Source organism: Schistocerca serialis, chromosome 4 (assembly GCF_023864345.2).
Source record: "Schistocerca serialis cubense isolate TAMUIC-IGC-003099 chromosome 4, iqSchSeri2.2, whole genome shotgun sequence".
Lineage (NCBI taxonomy): Eukaryota > Metazoa > Arthropoda > Insecta > Orthoptera > Acrididae > Schistocerca > Schistocerca serialis.
Window position 1 is genome coordinate 758,336,556 of NC_064641.1, and position 20,881 is coordinate 758,357,436.

The 20,881-nt window shown below is 40.6% G+C and overlaps 1 protein-coding gene across 1 annotated transcript in view; it reads right to left on the reverse strand.

Moving 5' to 3' along the window:
* Window positions 1–5,439: 5,439 nt before the first annotated feature.
* LOC126473304 (uncharacterized) overlaps window positions 5,440–20,881 on the reverse strand; it is a 130,558-nt gene continuing 115,116 nt past the window's right edge. Inside the window, exon 10 of the mRNA XM_050100278.1 lies at window positions 5,440–7,154. Coding sequence (XP_049956235.1) covers window positions 5,629–7,154 — 1,526 coding nt within the window. The 3' untranslated portion in view covers window positions 5,440–5,628. The remainder of the gene's footprint in view (window positions 7,155–20,881) is intronic.

A 20,881-nucleotide genomic window follows, 5' to 3' on the forward strand; every position in this document is an offset into this window, starting at 1 on the left:
ACTTTCTCCAGAGCCAAATAAAAGACACTTTCATAGTTTTAAATGAAGTGAATGGGAGTAAATTACTGATTTAAAAAAAAAAAAATGAGCAATGCCACAGCTTGGTCCAAGCTTTGCAATACGTTACTGTCATTCTTTTCTGTTTTTTCCCTAAATATGTTTAGTAAAGTGAAAATGAGTCTCACTGTCAATGTCTTTCAGTTGCTATCTGGGATAAATAACAATCATATTAATCCCTGCAGCAATTATAAATAACGTATTTTCAATAAAAATCACTGGGTGACTTTTTAAAATGAAATCTTGAAATATGTTTATTGGCATGCTAGCATCAATGAATTGTTAATTCCCAAATACACATGGTAGCACTTTATAACAAATACAGTTAGGAATCTCAGTACGATTTGACAATACATGTTTAAATGCATGGAGGCAGTTCATTTGTTGTCCTGAGCTGCACCACAGCAATATTATTTTTCATATACTTTCAGTATCATTGCCACATTTTTTTAGAAACATACAGAGGGCATAAAGGGGTTTAATGTGTAGACAATGCTTTCAAACATACTTGCTAAGACATAATATAGCTACTTCAGTTGTAAATGGAATCTGTTGCTTTAAAAGCAGTACATCCTGTAGGATCCTTGAAGCAAATATAACAAAAAGCAGGTAGGGGCTCTGAGCATAATATTAATGAAATGAATACACGAATTTAGTTTGATCTGTCTAAACCCTGTACCAAAGTAGGTTCTCCTGGAATCAACTGTCAAGTGCAGTACTGTGCAGCAAGTCATTCTGCTCAATATTATCTGCCACTGAATAAATATGAAATCTTCTGAAGGTAATGAAATTATTTTAACTTCCAGTAGCTTCAAATACTCATTCCAATACCCTGCCATTTACACCTAGTACAATATCTTAATTTTCTAATATTTTATATGTTGAGTTATCAGTGGTGGGGTGATTTCTATTTTATTTTTACATTAACCTGTCAGATTAATTTACTCTACCCGTTTCTATATCTGAGTGAAATGAACATTCAATGCAATGGATACAAAGTATTCTCACACTCTCTTCATGAAATGGTCTGCATTTTGGTTTTTCAATGTTCCAAAACTGCACTCAAAGGCACTATTTAAGAATAAAAGAAAACGTATGTAAACACTCTGATAAATGACAGCCTTCAATTATTAATTAACAGTATCAAAATGCAGATTCAAACAATTGGTCACAAGTTACCAATTCTTATCAAAATAAGACTGTTTTGATTGACATTTGAAACATTTCAATGAGTTTTAAAGAAGAGTTTTTCCTTTGAGAAAACGAAGAGAGAAGCAGCAAATATTGTTAACTGTTTAGTGGCTCAGATTTTGATGTGTCTAACATCACACACATTGCTGCATTATTATTTATAATGTAGACTATAGTCATTAAAATATTTCTGTGCTGCAACATAGGTTAAGTAATGTTAATGTCAAATGTTACTGTTGTTCAAAATTTATCAAGAAATGATACATCAGACATCATCATCATTATCTCCTCTCCATTGTCACCTAACAAAAGCAAATTGTAATTGATTAATAGCTGTTGAACAATTTTTCATTGGTTTCATAATTTCTATATAATATCATTCCTACAGCTATAATAGTATTAAGCACTATTAGAGCATTATAATGGCTACAAAATATTAACCAAAGTTTGATTTAATATTTTATAAATAGACTGAATAGTAATAATAATAATAATAATAATAATAATGAAATTCCACTTATCACTCATGGCTCTCATATAAATTTTGGCTTCAGTATATTTGGTAACAGTTCTAAAAACTCTTTGGCATTAAGCATAGGCTACATATATAATCAATCTGTATAAGGATAAACATGCACAATGGTAATAGGCAGTAATATTTCAGTTAATTCTAAATGTATTTTTATGGCAACCGACCTTTAGTATGAACACACATTTTTGGAAGCATTTTTGTTTCACACACACATACACACACACACACACACACACACACACACACACACACACAAATCAAGCAAACATTACAACAAATGGCATTATTAATATCTGGTACTGCTTAGCTTTCAGTACTCTAAAACTTGCAATGCAGATATCAACTGCTGAAGTGAGGTCTTAACATGCACTCAGGACCAAATTACCTGCCTACAATAAACAAGCAAATAATAATAAAAACATTACGTCCTGAGTGTTTAAAATTATGTGTCAGGTTTTAAACATAATTGCAGAGCAATGTAAAAGTACAGCTGCACAGTATTAAACTTACAGGTACCATACAGTTTTGGAACAATAATACTAGAACAATGTTATATACAAACATAATACTGTAAATATAGTGACTAGCAGCAAATATGTAAAATTTTACATGGCTTCACATCAGTAACATTTTTTAAAAAAATCACAGTTTGCGAGTAACTAAAACATAAGCTTTGATGAATAAAGCAACAAAAAACTTAAAAGATATAAGCTATTTGACATATGCTTGTTAGCAAACACTTTGGTACACACTTGGCAACTAGGTTATGACATTAAACGTAAAAATCAGTTTTAACAGACATGGCTATTTACACATACCAATGTAAGTGGTACAGTATATTTATATATACACACCAATATTTTCTTTTAACTATCAATGATCAACAACCTGTGAGAAAGATCTCCATCCCATACAAATGTGAACCTGAGGATTGTATTTTGATAAAGCAATTATTATAAATTACATCAAGAAAATAGCAGACAGATGCATGAGGGGAGGGAGGGGGAGAGAGAGAGAGAGAGAGAGAGAGAGAGAGAGAGAGAGAGAGGAGGAGGAGGAGGAGGAAGGTGGATTGCCTGCATGTATTCATACCGTATTTATATAATTTATATGCACTATCTCATCCAGTCTGAAAATAAAACTTAAAAAAAAAATCAATAATTTAATGGGTTTATAACCACCAGGACTGTAGTATAGTCCACATTTTGTGCATAGGATGTACCATACAGAGATGTCATTATCAGTGAGATATAAACTGTTATCTTCCTCTCTTTCAAGATCTTTTATTACTAATAAGACAGACAAAAACCAACAGTTACTCAGGAGCAATGGAGCAATCTATTTGCCTCTTCCACTTCTCTTTCAACTTCAGTGAATGAACTGAGGTCACTTACAGGACAAGGTTTGAGATGTTTATATTTTATGTGTACATGACTGTTACTAGCTGTTTTCACAAAGGAGTCAATTTCATGATTAATTTTTAAAACTTTTTCTCTCCATATTTCTTGTGTGACAAGGCAGAGCTTAATTCAGAATATGTCTGGCTGTACGAAACAAGAAGTATTAAGCAAAATTCTTCAAATTTAAGACATGCTAAAATAAAGGAGAACATCATAAAAATTGTCTGTGTGTAGTTTTTTAGTAATGAATGTTGTAATTACTAACAAATGACATCAATTTTCAGGCTTGTTTCAATGACAGTGGAGCTTGCATTCCTCTGACAGCTCAGTAGCATAGTAGCTATGTTTCATTTAATTTGTAAATTTTGGCTGTTGTCTCTTGCCCACTTAAGGGAGATATGACTGTATAGTTTAAGTGAAGTGCTATTCTTTTTTCTCTGTCATGGCTGCTACAAACATTTTCTTCAGTTTTGTGATCAATGATTTAGAACACATGTATTTCAGCACAGTTTTTGCTCAACGTTGTATAGGTCACATCAGCTTTTGGCCAATAGACCATCCCTCTCATGCACCTGTAAAACTCTCAATAGTAGGAGTGGTAGTGGTGGTGGTGGTAGTACTAAGTAGAAGTAGAAATAGAAGAAGAAGGAGTGATGAAATTAATATTTTCGTTTAATAGGGATTGTTCGAAAGTCCACATTCTTTTAGTCAGATATGTTTTCAGAATGTGACTCCCTCATACTCATCTCTTATGTTATCTTAGCTTTCAAATTTTCAATTCCTCAGGGAGGAGATGGGGGTAGGTAAAAAGGATGACACTTCCTTTTTTAAATTTCCCCAACCTATACATTCTCCCTCCCCGTGGAAGGAACTAATAATTGCAAAACTAGGACAGTGTTGTCACGCTTGCCTTTATATACATATCTGTTGGCATTACTAACTATTTCATTGTGTGAAAGTGAGTACTGGCCAGAAATTCTGCCTCATAGTTTGGTAGTTTTCTTGATTGAATTTTCTCCCATTTAAATTATCTCTTATGTTGTGAGATGAAATATTATGAGCTGAAAGAAAAAGAAAGTTGGAGAAAACATTTCCCCTAGATAGGACAGTACCATGGTGTGAACACACACAGCTAAGGAGGAAGCATAAACCAGCTTTGTTGGCATGGAAGAAACACACAGATTTACCCATGAAATACTGTTGGCTAAATCAATTTTTTGACCCTCTACTTTTCTTGTATAATTGGGCCTGTATTCCGTTGCTAAAGTAATTAATGGGATAGCAATTCCAGCAAAAAGATGGACATCAGTAAGGGAGGAAAAGGGGTGGGGGTGGGGTGGGGGTGGGGTGGGGGTGGGGGTGGTGGTGGTGGTGGTGGTGGTGGTGAAGAGGGGACCAAGAAAAGCAGGAGACAAAAAGGAAAGAATGCCACTTGTGCTTTCAAAATTAACTTGAGAACTCTTACAGTATTCACATCTTCAAATATATTAATGCTGATAATGGGTACCACTATGCAGCTTAAACATTAACCGTAGCAATAAAATGTATAAGAACAGAACAGAACAGTATCAATTTACTGACCACCAAAAGCTCAAAAACCAGAGAAGACTCGACAGAAACAAGCAGAACAATGTTAAAGATATTACATTTGAATCTGATAATCCCTTCATCAAAAGAAAAAGATGTTACAGAAACAAAAGGAAAAAAAAAAAACTAGGTAAAAATTTACATCTCAAGGAGGAAGTTAGTTGGTACTCCACTGATTTTCAAATTTTGCATTTGGCTATCTTAATCCAAGAACTCAAGGAAAATTACAACAAAATAAGAATAGCTTTCTGGGGGAAAATGTGATCAACAAGTCAACTTATCTTTAATCACGCTAGTACAAGACTGCTACTTCCAATTAGTTTTGTTTGTATATTCCATACTACATAAAATTTTAGAAACATACCCTACATACTTTCAAAACCAGTGAAGAGAAAATATGCAGGAAAGTATTGTTCTGTGATGAAGCAAGTTTTGCCAGTTATAATGCTTGAATTATTAACATGTCATGACTTAAGTGATTCTGCTTGTCTTTCCAGTGGCAGAGCCCACTGCCAGGAACATACTGTGAAATGACATCAAAGCAACTTAATGACGACAAACATTTTAACAGAAAAACTTAAAAACAGGGAGATAGACATATAAAATTTTTAACGTCATTTTAGAAACCTCTGACAATTAATCTTAAAAATTATATAAATCATGTGGATGCAAAGTGGCTTTCACATCATCTTTCCACCAATCACAAGTAGCAACAAGTAAGACAGCTATAAAAAATTGCCTTGTAACATCTAATTCTACTGAATAACATCATCTATGTCTTATTCAAATACATTTGTTTCACAGTAGTAAAGAAATACTCTTCCAAAATACTCTGACAAAAAATAAGATACACAGCACACCTCAATAGTAACCTGAGTAATGATGATACGTTGTTGGAGAGGTAGAGGTGATATGAGGAGTACGGGAAGCAGGATGGTATGGTGATGGCGAGAGAGGATAACCGTGATAATTGGGGTGTGGTGGTGGAGGTGATACAATTCGTTCAGATAATGCCTGCTGGCCAGGAACCACAGCTGCCCGGGGTAAAGACAAGTCTACACTGTGCCTACCTCCTCCTGGTGTTAAGTCCAAACTCACCACTCGCAATACCTCTGAGTGTCCACCGTATGGAGGTGGAGACGCATATCCACTACCTCGAGACAGGTCGACACTCTGTCTTTCCTCGTACAGTGCGTGGTGGTAACGAGGGAAACTTTGAGGGTGAGTAGGATGAGGATGGTACGTGCGTGCCGACATATCCAGGCCTTGCAGCTCACCGCTGTTGCCGACAACTGTCAGTGGTTCAAACCTGTCCCCGACACGACTGAATTCATCCAGGCTTTCATATTGCTTGTAGGCTGCCAAGTCCAGCTTGCCCTTTATGCCTACACTCAAATTCTGCACTTCACCTTCATCACAACTAGATGCATCATCAGCTGCAGGTAAATCATATGTTGCAGCAGCTGTAGCTGGTGCTGGAGTTCCAGCTGGTGAGATGATTTCTTCCTGGTGATGCAGGCTGTAGCTTGCATCTGGTGTACCAGCAGGAGACATCAGTTCCTCCTGCCGGTGTTGTATGGCATACCCTTGTGGCACTGATTCTGATCCTTCATCATCACGATGTTGCAAAGCATACACATCCACAACATGAGGCCTATGTTGTGGATGATTATTGAGAGACTCTGCATCAGGCTGCGACGGTGATTGTCTCTGAAGCGTGTAACTATCCATCTGTTGTAAGTGATTATTGTCTGGGCTTGAACGCTGTGGCTGCAAATGGTGCTCTGGTGTGGTGGATGGTGACACAAGATAGTTTTCGACATGGTTATCTTGTTCAGTTTTATTGTGGATGGGTGACTGCATGCTCAGTGCTTGATGGTGGTGATTTCCATTTACTAAATGACTTTGTGAATGTGGTAGGTCATACAAATTTCCTGTCTGTTCTTTGGTACCAGCCAGTTCACTGGCAGTTATTACAGTCGTAGAAGCAGTACTTGGTACCATACTTGAGATGTCAATATCACGTTCAGCAGCATCAAGTGCTGCTTCTACTAGAAGGCTAGCATTTGACGATTCAGGACGTCGAAAAACTGACTCGTGTTCTATCACTCTATCAGTGTCTTCAACACTTACCTTCCTTTCGTCCTCCCTTATCTGCTTTTCATCCACAAACTCATAAATATCCCTCTTTGGGGAAGGCACAAGAGGTAAGATACTGTCACCCATCCACTTTTTACTTCCTTTGCTCACTACAACTTTGGTTGTGTATAATGTCTGCGTAGTGTAAATGTTTGTGTTATGTATGTGAGACTGGGAAGATGGGGGCAATGGAGGTGGTAACGATGCTGTCGGCTGGGGATTAGCCATACTAATTTTGTCTTCCAATGCTGTAACAAACAAACCAAAAAGTAAAATGTAATATACGTATACACTTTTTTTTTTTTTGAGTACATACTTCTACACAGAGCCCTACCATTTTATAAAATACAAGAGTGAATCAAATATAAACAGGAATTTTTATTTTAAGTGCCTTTCTTTAAACAGAGAGTGGCGTGATCTCTGCTCATTGTTGCTTTCATTTCCAGAAGTACCATCATCTGTTGTGCAACACTTTATAATAAACTTTCTCAAAACAGAGGACATAAAATCATCTGAAATTCTGGAAAGATTTGTGGCACAATTTGGGGACAACACCCTGAGAAAGACCAACTCAAGTGTATGCATGGCACAAACAGTTTTTACAAGGTGAAGAAGCTGTTGACAATGCAGCTCACTGAAGTAGTTCAAGGACCAACATGACTGCAGAGAATCTGTTTTGATTTTAAAGTAGTTGTTTTCACAAATTTTCTCCAAGAACATCGTACCATGAACACTGCATACTATTGCCAACTTTTGGACCAAACAAAACATGCATATATCCAATTCAGGATGTGATCATGCTTCATGACAATGCTCAATCGCACACAGCTGCCAGAATACAATAAATAATTCAGGAATTTTTCTGAACCACACTAACATCCTCCTACAGTCTGGACTTATCTCCCTGAAATTTTAATTTGTTTGAACCGCTAAAGGAAGCAGTCCAGGGACACAGATTTGATGATGATGGCACTGCGAAGTGTTCATGGACAACTGGCTACTGTCACAGTCACATTCATTTTAAGAAAACAGGATCGAGAAACCACCTAACCACTGAGAAAATTTTGTTTCCCATTTAGAATACCATATAGAAAAAAAAAAAAAGAGTTCATGTGTATGAGTTTTTCAAAAGCTGAAATAAACTTACAAAAAATTCTGGTTATATTTGAGTCACACTCTTACATTACCTGAGAGCAGTTTTCTTTGTGATATGAATCACTATCAATGTGTGCCATACAAATTTATGTATGCAGCTTTAAAATATGCTAAATAGTGATTTACACAGATTTTCATGCTCATTAAATATAAAGAATACAGATTTCTTGATATTTCATTATTCATTTCAGTAGATCAAACACTATTTTGAAATTATACTGTGAATCCGGGAACAATATATCACTTGTTTAGAAAAACTTGCATTACTTAACAGCATGGTATCCAGTGGGTTACTTTTAATTCCAGAGTCTTTTATCACACTGATATCTAGATAGTAAATTTTGGAATTCGGCAAATATTCCAACACAACCACAATTATTTTAAAAGAAACACTGTTTTGTACATATACTTTGCTTCCTCTGCCAGTTGCTTTACCCAGAACTCGTCTCATTTGTAACAATTTGTTGGTGTTACGTCCACATATTCCGTGTAATACGTGACATCACAATCAATATATATTTTTTGTGAAAGCCAAGATCACTTGATTTTAAGGCCTTTATTCCAATTATTAGTTTCGACAGAATTGTGCTGTCATCTTCAGATTGGCGTTACACTTTGCATATCTGTTCACATCCATGTGTCATCTACATTTTGAGAACAAAGTGTGAATACATTAAAAAACTCCACATGGTTTGTCATTTATAAAATAGAATGGTCCTAGATGGGTTGTCAAATGAGTAAAAGTTAAAGTACAATATCCATAACGCCAACAGAGCCATACCGACGAACTCACATGGACTCGGCATGGCGTATAGTTTTAATTCTGTCGGTGCTAAGGATGTTGTACTTTTACCTTTTATTCATTTGACAACCCATCTGTGACCATTCCTTTTTATAAATGATAAACCAAGTGGAGTTTTTTAATGTATTTACACTTCATTCTCAAAATGTCGATGAAACGTGTATGTAAATGTACACGCAAAGTGCAGTATCAATCTGAAGATGGCAGAACTAGTAATTGGAATAAAGGTCTTAAAATCAAGACCCCAACAACATGTGTAAGTTACAACCAATATCATTTATATTTTATGACGTAAACAATTTCACATCTGCCTACAATAACAGCCAGCTGCCAGTTTTTTTTAACTAGATCGGTACCTTGTCACGTTCTAACCAAATACATGTGCAATATGCACAGACAGAACTGAGATACATAGAAAGGTAGTTTGTGGATCAATTGAACAAACCTTATTGTAGATGATACAATCTGCAATTTGGTTTGGATCTTGAGGCTGAAAATCTTTACTATCTCCCATTACTGATCACTGTTCTACATCTTCCAAAATTTAATTTCAGTGTTATAGTCAACATGCCCAAGTAATCCTATTATTTGTGTTGGAATTTGTATTCCGATAAGCACATAAATTTTGCATTAAGCTATAAATCTCAAAAATAAAAAAGTAAATTTTATTTGTTTAAAGCCATAAATATCTCCAAAAAGTTCATCATCAATTGCTTTGAAATTTTGAAACAATGTTGTGTGTGTGTGTGTGTGTGTGTGTGTGTGTGTGTGTGTGTGTGTGTGTGTGTGTGTGTGTGTGGTTTTATACACCTACCAAGAGTGCCACATATAATATATACATATATATGTAATAATTGTAAGAGAAACTTATAAAATACGTAGATATTCATCTGTGAAAAACTATAAATCTCTGAAAGTTCTTCATCGATTGCTTTGAAATTTTGATACAATATTCCATTCAAGAACGTGCACTTTTATATACCTATTTTTAAATGATATATAAATAAAAATGTAATACATAAAGGAGAAATTTTATCACCAAAAATCTTGGAAAGTTCTTGAGTGTTTCATTTTAAATTTTTACACAGAACTCTAGTGAACATTTGGACGGACATACCCAAATATAATAGTGAAACATTGTTAGGAAACAGGAAAGGTGTACTTAATGGATGGCTTACCAGCGTATGATTACAATACTACTACAGCATCTGAATATGCAATAAAAATAAACAAGGCTCAAGGTCAGAGGGAGGGGTGGGAAGTGATGGACAGAGGTATGGGAGGAAATGAAGACACAAAGTGGAAAGGGGGAGATGGGCAGAGAGAGGGGCAGGAGATGGAGAGGAGAAGATGGGCAGGGAGAGGGGGCTTGATGAGGAGGAGATGGACAAAGAGAGTGGGAGGAGGAGATGGACAAAGACAAGAGAGAGAAGGAGTGTGGGAGGTACATCCAATTTCCATGAATATTACAAATATTTGCTTTCTTTTTTCCTCCTTTTCCATTTAACCAGACTGAGCCACAGCAATGTGTGGGCTGGGAACAGCAGAAACTGAATGAAATGTATTTCTTGCCATTAAATTTAAACAAAAATCTTTGAATTCTCAAATATATACACTATGGGGGGAAAAAGTACACCTCAAAAGACAATGTCAATTTTGATCCAATGACAACAAATGTCACCTGGGGGATAGTGGATGTAATAATAATGACTTCATTGTCGTCTGCCAACAGATAGCGTTGTGACATAACTACCTGACTGCTATCTGCGTCTATCCTATAATAGGGGATGCTCATTGCCAGAAGGCTCAGTGTGGTGAAAACGTATGAAGCAAGCAGGCAACCATGCCATAGAGGCACACCTGCACTTCCTACAGCCAAATGAGTGAGTTTGAAAGAGATCAAACTGTGGCTTTTCAAGTAGCGGAATGGGCCTTTCGGAGAACTGCCACACAAGTTGGACGTGCTGCATCAGCTGTGCAACAGCGCTGGGTATCAGTGGTCATGTGAACATTCTCTCACCCCTAGACAAGGTTCTGGACATTTACACAGCACAGACGCCCATCAGTATTGTCATATTGTAGGGCAGCAGTGGCTGATAGTACAGCTTCCACAGCACAGATGAGAAGCCTTGTGAGCTCAGACTTGTCAACATGAACTGTTCCCAGCTGGTTATTAGAAGTGGAACTATGGGCACATGCACCTCTGGCCCATCTTCCACTCATGTCACAGGATCAATGTGCATGGGTTGACTGGTGTCATTGGATGATTATTTGGAAGATGGAATGGCACGCGGTGATCTTCAACAATGAAGGCAGATTCTGTCTGAATGCAAGTGATGGTCATTTGCATGTTCATTGTAGACCTGGTGAGTGCTGTCCCTTAGAGTACATTCTTCCAAGACACACTGGCCCCACCCCATGCCTTATGGTCTGGGGTGCAATAAGCTACAACTCTCGTTCATCTTTGGTGCTTCTTGGGGGGGGGGATGCTAACTAGTGCTTGGTATGTGCAGAATGTTGTTAGAGCCATTCTTGCAACAGGATGGTGATGTATTGATCCAACAGGATAATGCTCACCCACACACTGCCCGTAAAACTCAATGTGCTCTGCAATATGTGCAGATTTCCTGCCAGCACACTATCCAACTTAACTCCAATCAAGCACGTGTATGGCACGATAGGACAAGGAGTGACTCATCAACCGACAACTCTTACAGAACTATGTGAACAGGTCAAGCAGGCATAGCATAAAATATCCCAGGATAGTATTCACCATCTGTTTGAGTGACTTCATGCCAGAATCAGTGCTGGTATTGCTGCCTGTGGAGTCTACATAATGTACTAATATGGGTGTTTCTGCATGGGTCAACACCTGGTACCTCAGAACCAAATGTTCTATTGATCAGTAAATGTAACCATTTCATGTAATGCACAAGCACTGTAGCAACAATAAATCTTGAGCGAGTTGGAAACCTCTAAAGGGGTATACAAATTTTCTTCCGGCAATGTATTTGCATTACAGCTGGAAATTGCAAAACAATTACATTAAAAGTCTTCAGTCCATCGTTGCATGTTCCGAATCAATGAGATACTCCTAAATCAGAATTTAATGCCACATAAAGTTCCAACCAAAGTGGAAACCTGAAAAACTTGTTTGGATTCTGCAATTTTGTTCTCATTGTTCTGTGATCATGTTTGGAAACAATAATGAATTCTTGTGTCAAGTAATGTCTGAAAAGAATCACTATGGCAAATGTTCTCTTTATTCTAAGTTATTATAGTTAAATTAACTCTGCCTGCCTACCTAGTAAAACAAAATTAAGACAAAAGTAATCTGTGGATGTTGTGAAAGAAATTCAGTAGTGCTCACCCCAATGCCACACATACAATAAATTTTTTGCTTTATCTGTTAGTAGGAGTGAATAAAAGTCATGAAGGATATGGTCGTAACACAAAAGTGGCAAAGCACTGCAGTACAACTGACTGTGAAAGATACTATTACAGACAACTATTGGTTGTAGAGTTATGCGTCAAGAGAAAGCAAGGAGGCTTGATAAATATTTTCATTTTACACATTTGAAACTTTATAAATGTACGATTTTACTTACAAAGGTATCTGTTTCTGAAAAGAATAGATTTATTTCTTTCATGTAATTTTATTTTACCTGATTTAAAATTTAACGTTGGATGCAAGCAGCTTCTGCAGGGGGCAGGGAAGGGGAAGAGAGAGTAGTGCACGGTTGCACAGAGAGAGAAACTCTGTCTGGTGGAGTGTGTAGGAACTAGAATGCTAACAGGGGTCAAGAGGTCGTGGGACAGGGAGGTGGGGAAAAAACGAACAAAAATGGAGAGGAGTAGGGAAAGACAGGCGGATGCACTGGCAAAGGTCTGCAAGTAAACAGGGTGGGAGGGGAGAATGGGAAGGAGATGAAAGGGCAGAGGGAGTGGAAACTTGGCTGTGTGGACAGTACTTTACCATAGGGTGAGCCCGGATAATTACAGGAGCGGAGAATGTGTTGTAACGATAACTCTCATCTGCGCAGTCCAGAAAAGCTGGTGGTGCAGGGGAGGATGTGGGTGGCTCGGTCAATGAAGCACCGTTGAAACCAAGTGTGTTGTGTTCAGCTGCATGTTATGCCACAGGGTGGTCTACTTTTCTCTTGGCCATAGTTTGGCGGTGGCTGTTCATCCTGGTGGACAGCTGGCTGGTAGTCATAACAGTATAAAAAACTGTGCAATTATTGCAGCAGAGGTGGTAAATGACATGGCTGCTTTTAGAGGTGGCCCGGCCCCTGATGGGATAGGATAAAACTGTGACAGGACTGGAATAGGAAGTGGCAGGTGGGTGGATTAGGCAGGTTTTGCACCTAGGTCATCCACAGGGATATGAACCCTGTGGCAATGAGTTGGGATTGGGAATAGTACAAGGATGGACTAGGATGATGTGGAGGTTGGGTGGGCAACAGAACACCACTTTAGGAGTAGTGGGAAGTATGTCGGGTAGGATGTCCCTCATTTCAGGCAATGATGATAGGTAAATCAAAGCTCTGGTGAGGCATGTGGTTCAGCTGCTCCAGTCTGTGATACTTGGTGATGAAGAGGAAATGACATGGAGATCTGTTTCGGGGCTACATTCGGGATACAGTGCCTGTCTGTGAAGGCTTCGGTGAGACCCTCAGCATGCTGAGCAAGAAGTATTTGTCACTACAGATACACAATCTCTGGGTGGCCAGTCTGTATAGGAAGGATTTTTTGGTGTGAAAGGGATGACAGCAGTCAAAATCCAAGCGCTGTTGGTGGTTGATGCATTTAATGTGGACAGATGTGTGGATGGAGCCATCAGAGAGGAAGAGGTCTGCATCTAGGTAGGTGGCATGTTGGGTTGAGGAGGACCATGTGAAGCAGGTGGGAGAGTTGTTGAGGTTGTGAAGGAATGAAGATATGGTGTCTTGGCCCTGGGTCCAGATCATGAAGATATCATCAACGAACCTGAACCAGCTAGAGATTTGGTGTTTTGGAGGCTAGGGAGGTCTTTTATAGATGGCCCACAAAAAGGCTGGCACATGAGGGTGCCATGCGTGTGCCTATGCCTGTGCCGCAGATTTGTTTAGATACCTTCCCTTCAAAGAAAAGTAGTTGTGGGTGATGATAAAGTTAGTAAGGTGTATGAGGAATGAGGTAGTGCATTTGGAGTCTGACGGACATTGGGAAAGGTTGTGTTCAATAGCGGTGAAGGCCTTGGACACGAGAGATGTTGGTGTATAGGGAGGCAGTGTCAACAGTGACCAGTAGGGATCCAGGACGTAAAGGGGTGGCAATGCTGGAGAGTCAGTGAAGGAAGTGGCTGTTGTCTTACACATGGGAGGCTAGATTATGGGCAATTGGTTGAAAGTCTTGGTGAATGAAGGCAAAAATTCTTTCAAGGGGGGCACAATAACCAGCCACAATGGAGTGTCCAGGATTATTGGATTTGTAGATTTTGGGGAGCATGTAGAAGTTGGGTGTGTGGGCTGCTATAGGGGTGAGGAGGGAAATGGATTCAGGGGAGATGTTCTGGGAAGGGCCTAAGGCTTCTATCAGGAGTTTCTGTTGGACTTCTGGGATGGGATCACTGTGTCAGAGTTTACAAGTGGAGGAGTCAGATAATTGGCAGAGGCCTTCTGCCAGGTAGTCACTGCAGTTCATGACAGTGGTAGAACCTTTGTCTACAGGTAGGACAACAAGGTAAAGGTTTGTTTTGAGGTTGTACGTGGCTGTTCTTTCTTCTGCTGAAAGATTGGTGTTCTGAGGAAGGGACCCGGGGAAGGATGGTGAGGCTAAGTTGGACATACGGAATTCCTGGAAGGTGACCAATGGGTACGAAGGAAGATCATGGTTGAATGGTGATGTGAATTGGAAGAGGCAGGGTTCAATGCAGGAATTAGAGTGGTTTTGATTGGAGGTACTGGGGGCAAGTAAGTGCTTTCATTGCAGGGATCGGGAGAAGGACAGTACAACTTTGACACATCCTGCACGATTAAATTTGGGTTTAGGGCTAAAGGTGAGGCCTTTGGATAGTACTGAAACTTCTGTGGAGCTGTGGGTTTTGGTGGAAAGGTAACAACAGTGTTACAGGATGATCTGTCTCTGGATTTGATGGAGAGTTGGTAGGGAGTTTTGGAGGGATGTGGCAACTTGAAAAGGTCAGCTAGGCAGGGTTTAGCTGCTACGATGGGTGGACGAGGAGGAACACTGTGGGTATGATAGGGGTTGGATAGTTGTGCCCCAAGGTGGCAGTAGGTTAGATAACTGATTGAGATGGTGTCTGGAATGCTGCTCAAGGTGCTGGAGAGCAAGGAATTGAATTTCAGAGATGTGATGTATGGAGTAGGGATTGTTGAGTAGTAGTATCTTGCGAAGGGGAGCAGAGGTGGTTCTGGGATGCCTGTGCCACAGAGATGTGTTTTTGCAGTACCACATTTGTGAGAGCCAGGGATTGGTGGAATATGGAAAGGCGTGGATCATTGTGAAAGGAGGGATTAGGATCCAGAGAAAGGAATCTTCATATTTACACCATTTGGAGGGATTCCATGGTTTAGGCAACATTTGAGAAACAGGATGTGGTACTGGTTTTAGCCATGGAAATGGATGGTTTTCTGAACTGGTGGAGGAAGATGGAGGAAGGGTCCATTGGGGCAGGAATGGTGTAAAGAAAACGGGAATGACACAGAAATGGGCAAAATAGGTGTTGATGGTTGTGAGAGGAGCTGAAAATGCAAAAAGTGTAAAAAATATGTAAGACAAGCAGAAACATGCAAAGATATGCACAGATATGTAAAGATACTTCAAACTATGTAAAAATACGCACAAATATGTTAAAATGTACAGAAATATGAGTGAAAAGAAATGGTTTTGTGTGTGTGTGTGTGTGTGTGTGTGTGTGTGTGTGTGTGTGTGTGTGTGTGTGCGCGCGCGCGTGCGTGCGTGCGCACGTGTGCTACAATAAGGGAAGAGAGGGGGACAGGTGATGGGTTAGGTCCAGGATCAAAAGTTCATGTGGCAAGAGCAGGTGTGAAAAAGAAAAGGCTGAAGTACATCAGGATCAGGGATGAAATAGGATTGATAGGAATAATTATATTTGTCGGAAGGAAAGAATCTGGGGCATTCAATGGTGCATCAACAATCCACGCGGTCACAAAATCTGTGTTGTGTGCAGACAAATCACTGATGCAGTGTGGTATGGAAGGTGGTGAATAAACACAGGAAAGAATAGAGGATGGACACTGAAAAGCGTAATGCTTTAGAGAACAGTAACAAAGGAAACCATCACAGGGTTGTAGGCTGTAAGGAAGCTGTTCGGCAAAAATCAAACAACGAAAACTCCAGGTACAAATATCAATAATGTAGGAAAAGACACGTTGCTACTTACCGTAAAGAAGAGATGTCAAGTTGCAGACAGGCACAACTAAAAGACATTTACATAAAGCTTTTGCCCACATCTTTCTTCAGTGAAAGAGAGAGACATGCCATTCACACACAAAAGCAAGCATGTCATGCACACATGACTGCTAACTCCAGCATCTAGCACAAGAATGCAACTATCATGTTGGATGCAAGCAGCTTGCGGAGGGGGCAGGGAAGGGGAAGGGATAGTAGTGTATGGTTGCAGAGAGAGAGAAACACAGTCTGGTGGAGTGTGCAGGAACTAGAATGCCAAAAGGCACAGTGTCAAGAGGTTGTGGGGCAGGGAGGTGGAGAAAAAAAGGAGAGGAGTGGGGAAAGATGGGCAGATGCATTGGCAGATGTCTGCAACTAAACAGGGTGCGAGGTGAGAATGGGGAGGAGATGATAAGGGCAAAGGGAGTGGAAAGCCGGGTGTGTGCACGGAATGTTACAGTAGGCTGAGGACCGGATAATTACAGGAGCGGAGAATGTGTTGTAAGGATAACTCCCATCTGCACAGTTCAGAAAAGCTGGTGGTGTAGGGGAGGATCTAGATAGATTGGGTAGTGAAGCACCATTGAAATAAAATGTGTTATGTTCAGCTGCATGTTAAGCTACAAGGTGGTCTACTTTTCTCTTGGCCACAGTTTGGTGGTGGTCGTTTATCCTAGTGGACAACTGGCTGGTAGTCTTATCAATATAAAAAGCTGTGCAATGATTGCAATAGAGTTGGTAAATGACATGGCTGCTTTCACAGGTGGCCCGACCCCTGATGGGGTAGGATAAACCTGTGACAGGACTGGAAGCTGAAGTGCTGGGTTGGTGAATTACGCAGGTTTTGCACCTGAGTCTTTCAAAGGGATATGGTTCTTGTGGCAAGTGGTTGGGATTGAGAATGTCACACATTTCTTGGGATGATGATAAGTAATCAAAGCCCTGGTGAAGGATGTGGTTCAGTTGTTCCAGTCTGGAGTGGCACTGGGTGATAGAGGGGACATTCCTTTGTGGTTGGTTCTTGGCGGGTGGGGGTGGAGGGTTGGGAGGTGGGAGGATTGAGGCTGTGAGCAGAAATGGCAAGGGAGATCTGTCTGCAGACTAGGTACGGGGATAGTGCCTGACTGTGAAGATCTTGGTGAGACCCTAAGCATACTCAGCAAGGGAGTTTTTGTGACTGCAAATACATTGCCCTGGGTGGCCTGACAATATGGTAGGGATTTTTTGGTATGAAAGGGATGATAGCTGTCAAGATTCAGGTACTGTTTGTTGGTGGTTGGTGGGTTTAATGTGGGCAGACATGCAGATGGAGCCATCACAAGGTAGGAGGTCTACATCTAGGAAGGTGATATGCTGGGTTGAGGAGGACCACGTGAAGCAGATGGGAGAGAAGGTGTTGAGGTTGTGAAGGGATGGAGATAGGATGTCTTGGTCCTGGGTCCAGATCATGAAGATATCATCAATGAACCAGAGTAGGGATTTGGTGCTTTTGGAGGCTAGGAATGTCTCCTCTAGATGGCTTATAAAAAGGGTGGCATTGGAGGGTGCCACGTGGGTGCCTGCGACTGTGCTGCAGATTTATTTATATACCTTCTCTTCAAATGAGAAGTAGTTGTGGGTTAGGATAAAGTTAGTATAGTACATGAGGACTAACGTTTGGGAAAGGTGGTGTTCAATAGCAGTAAGACCATGGGCATGAGGGATGTTGGTGTATAGGGAGGTAGTGTCAGCAGTGATGAGCAGCGATCCAGGAGGTAAAGGCAAGTGCCCCCCTCCCATCTAACTACCCACTACTCACCTTCCAGGATTTCCTTACTGCCAACTTAGTTTCACCATCCCTTCCTCAGTACACCAACTTTTTAGTAGAAGAATGAACAGCCACCTACAACCTCAAAACAAATCCTGACCTAATCATTCTACCTGCAGACAAAGGTTCCACCAATGTCGTTATGAATCACAGTGACTACCTAGCAGAAGGTCTTTGTCAATTATCTGACTCCTCCACCTATAAACTCTGTCAGAGTGACCCCTTCCCAGAAATCCAAAACAAACTCCAATTCCAGCTTAAAGCCTTAAGTTCTTCCCAGAAGATCTCGCCTGAATCCATTTCCCTCCTCACCTCTATGACACCCCGCACACCTGATTTCTACATGCTCCCCAAAATCCACAAACCCAACAATGCTGGACACCCCCCCCCCCCCCTCACTGTGGCTGGTTATTGTGCCTCCCTGTAAGAATTTTGGCCCTCATTGGCTAACAGCTCTAACCAACTGCCCATAATCCAGCCTCCCATGTCAAAGACACCAGCCACTTCTTTCACCGAGTCTCCAGCATTGCTACTACTTTACCTCCTGGATCCCTACTCTTAACTGTTGATGCCACCTCCCTGTACACCAACATCCCTCATGCCCATGGCCTTACTGCTATTGAACACCACCCTTCCCAACATCCTTCAGACTCCAAACCTGCTACCTCATTTGTCATTCACAGTACTAGCTTTATCCTAACCCACAACTACTTCTCATTTGAAGGGAAGGTACATAAGCAAATCTGTGACACAGCCATGGCCATCCACATGGCACCCTCCTATACCAACCTTTTTATGTGCCATCTAGAGGATACCTTCCTAGCCTCCAAAAACAGCAAACCTCCTAGTCTGGGTCAGGTTCAGCGACAGTATCTTAATGATCTGGACCTAGGGCCAAGATAACCTGTCATCGTTCCTTCACAACCTCAAAGCCTTCTCTCCCATCTGCTTGATGTGGTTCTCCTCAACCCAGGATGCCATCTACCTAGATGGTAACATTTTCTCTCTCTGTTGGCTCCACCCCCACATCTGTCCACATTAAACCCATCAACCACCAATAGTACCAACATTTTGACAGCTGTCATCACTTTCACAAAAAAAAAAAAAAAAAAAAAAAAAAATCCCTCCCATACTGTCTGGTCACCCAAGGTCAGTGCATCAGCAGTGTCAAAAACTCCCTTGTTCAATATGCTGATGTATCTGCAGTGACAAAAACTTCCTTGCTCACAGACAGGGTCTATTCCCCAGACATAGTCCACAAACAGATCTCCCATGCCATTTTCCCCTCACACTCCCAATCCTACCACCAACTCCCAAGAACCAACCACAAAGGAATGTCCCCTTCATCACGCAGTACCACTCCAGACTGGAACAACTGAGCCACATCCTTTGGCAGGACTTTGATTACCCATCATCATGCCCTGAAATGAGGGACATCCTACACGAGTTACTTCCCATGCCTCCTTAAGTGGTGTTTGGTCACACACCTAACCTCCACAACATCCTAGTCCATCCATATCTCATTCCCAATCCCAATTCCAACCCCTTGCCACAAGGATCATATCCCATATGGAAGACTCTTGTGCAAAACCTGCCTAATCCATCAACGCAGCACTTCCTACTCCAGGCCTGTCACACGTTTTTCCTACCCCATCAGGGGTCGGGCCAACTGTGAAAGCAGCCATGTCATTTACCAGCTCTGCTGCAATCATTGCACAGCTTTTTATATAGATATGAGTACTGACCAGCTGTCTACCAGGATGAATGGCCACCGCCTGTCCCCACACCCTCCAGCCAACAGTTTCCACCCGCTTTGTCGTATCACCTCCTCCCCATTCTCATCTCCTACTCTGTTTATCTGCAGCTCTCTGCCAATGAATCTGCCTGTCTTTCCACACTCCTCCCCTTTTTTGCTTCTTTTAACCTCTCCTCCCTGCCCCACAGTCTCCTGATTCTGTGCCTGTTGGCATTCTTGTCCCTGCACACTCTACCAGACGGCGTTTATCTCTCTCCCCATCCATACATTACTATCCCTTCCCCTTCCCTGCAATTTATTTAGTCCTGCATATATGATGACCAGGGCATTGTTAGAATTCATTGTTAAGGGGCAGCTGAGCTGTAGAGCAACCAGGTAGCTGTTTGACTGTTCACAGTGGCTGGAGGGCTAGTGAATGAAGAATGTATGTGAAGTTTTTGAACAACAGAAAAGTGGCTGACACTGATAACCAAATACAATGGAAAATCCAGGATGGAATGTAACAATATGAGAGAAGAAAAGTTGCTACTCATCATCTCCGCTATATGGTGAGTAGCAACTTTCCTTCTCTCGTATTGATAACCAAATACAGTAGAGTTGAGCCAAGTATCACAAATATAGAATTATTTTGCGAGTGTACAAATACAACAAGATTAAAATAACATATGATTTAACCAGATCCGTGAACGAACATAACTGTACTTAGAAATGCATGTGTCAAGATATTGTTTGTTTATTGTGTGATATCATTGTAATCGCCCATTTAACATATGCAACAGGATAAAAGGCCTTCTTTATATTTTTTCCGTGCATTGTGGTCTTTAACATTACATATCCACACTGCTCTAGATACACATCTACATCTATACTCTGCAAAGCATTGTGAATTGCTTGGCATAGAGTGCATCCCATTTTAACAGTTATTAGGGCTTCTTCCCATTGCACTCATGTATGGAGTGTGGGAAAAATAACTGACTGAACGCCGCTGTGCATGCTGTAATTATTCTGATTTTATTCTAACGATTCCTATGTAAGCAAT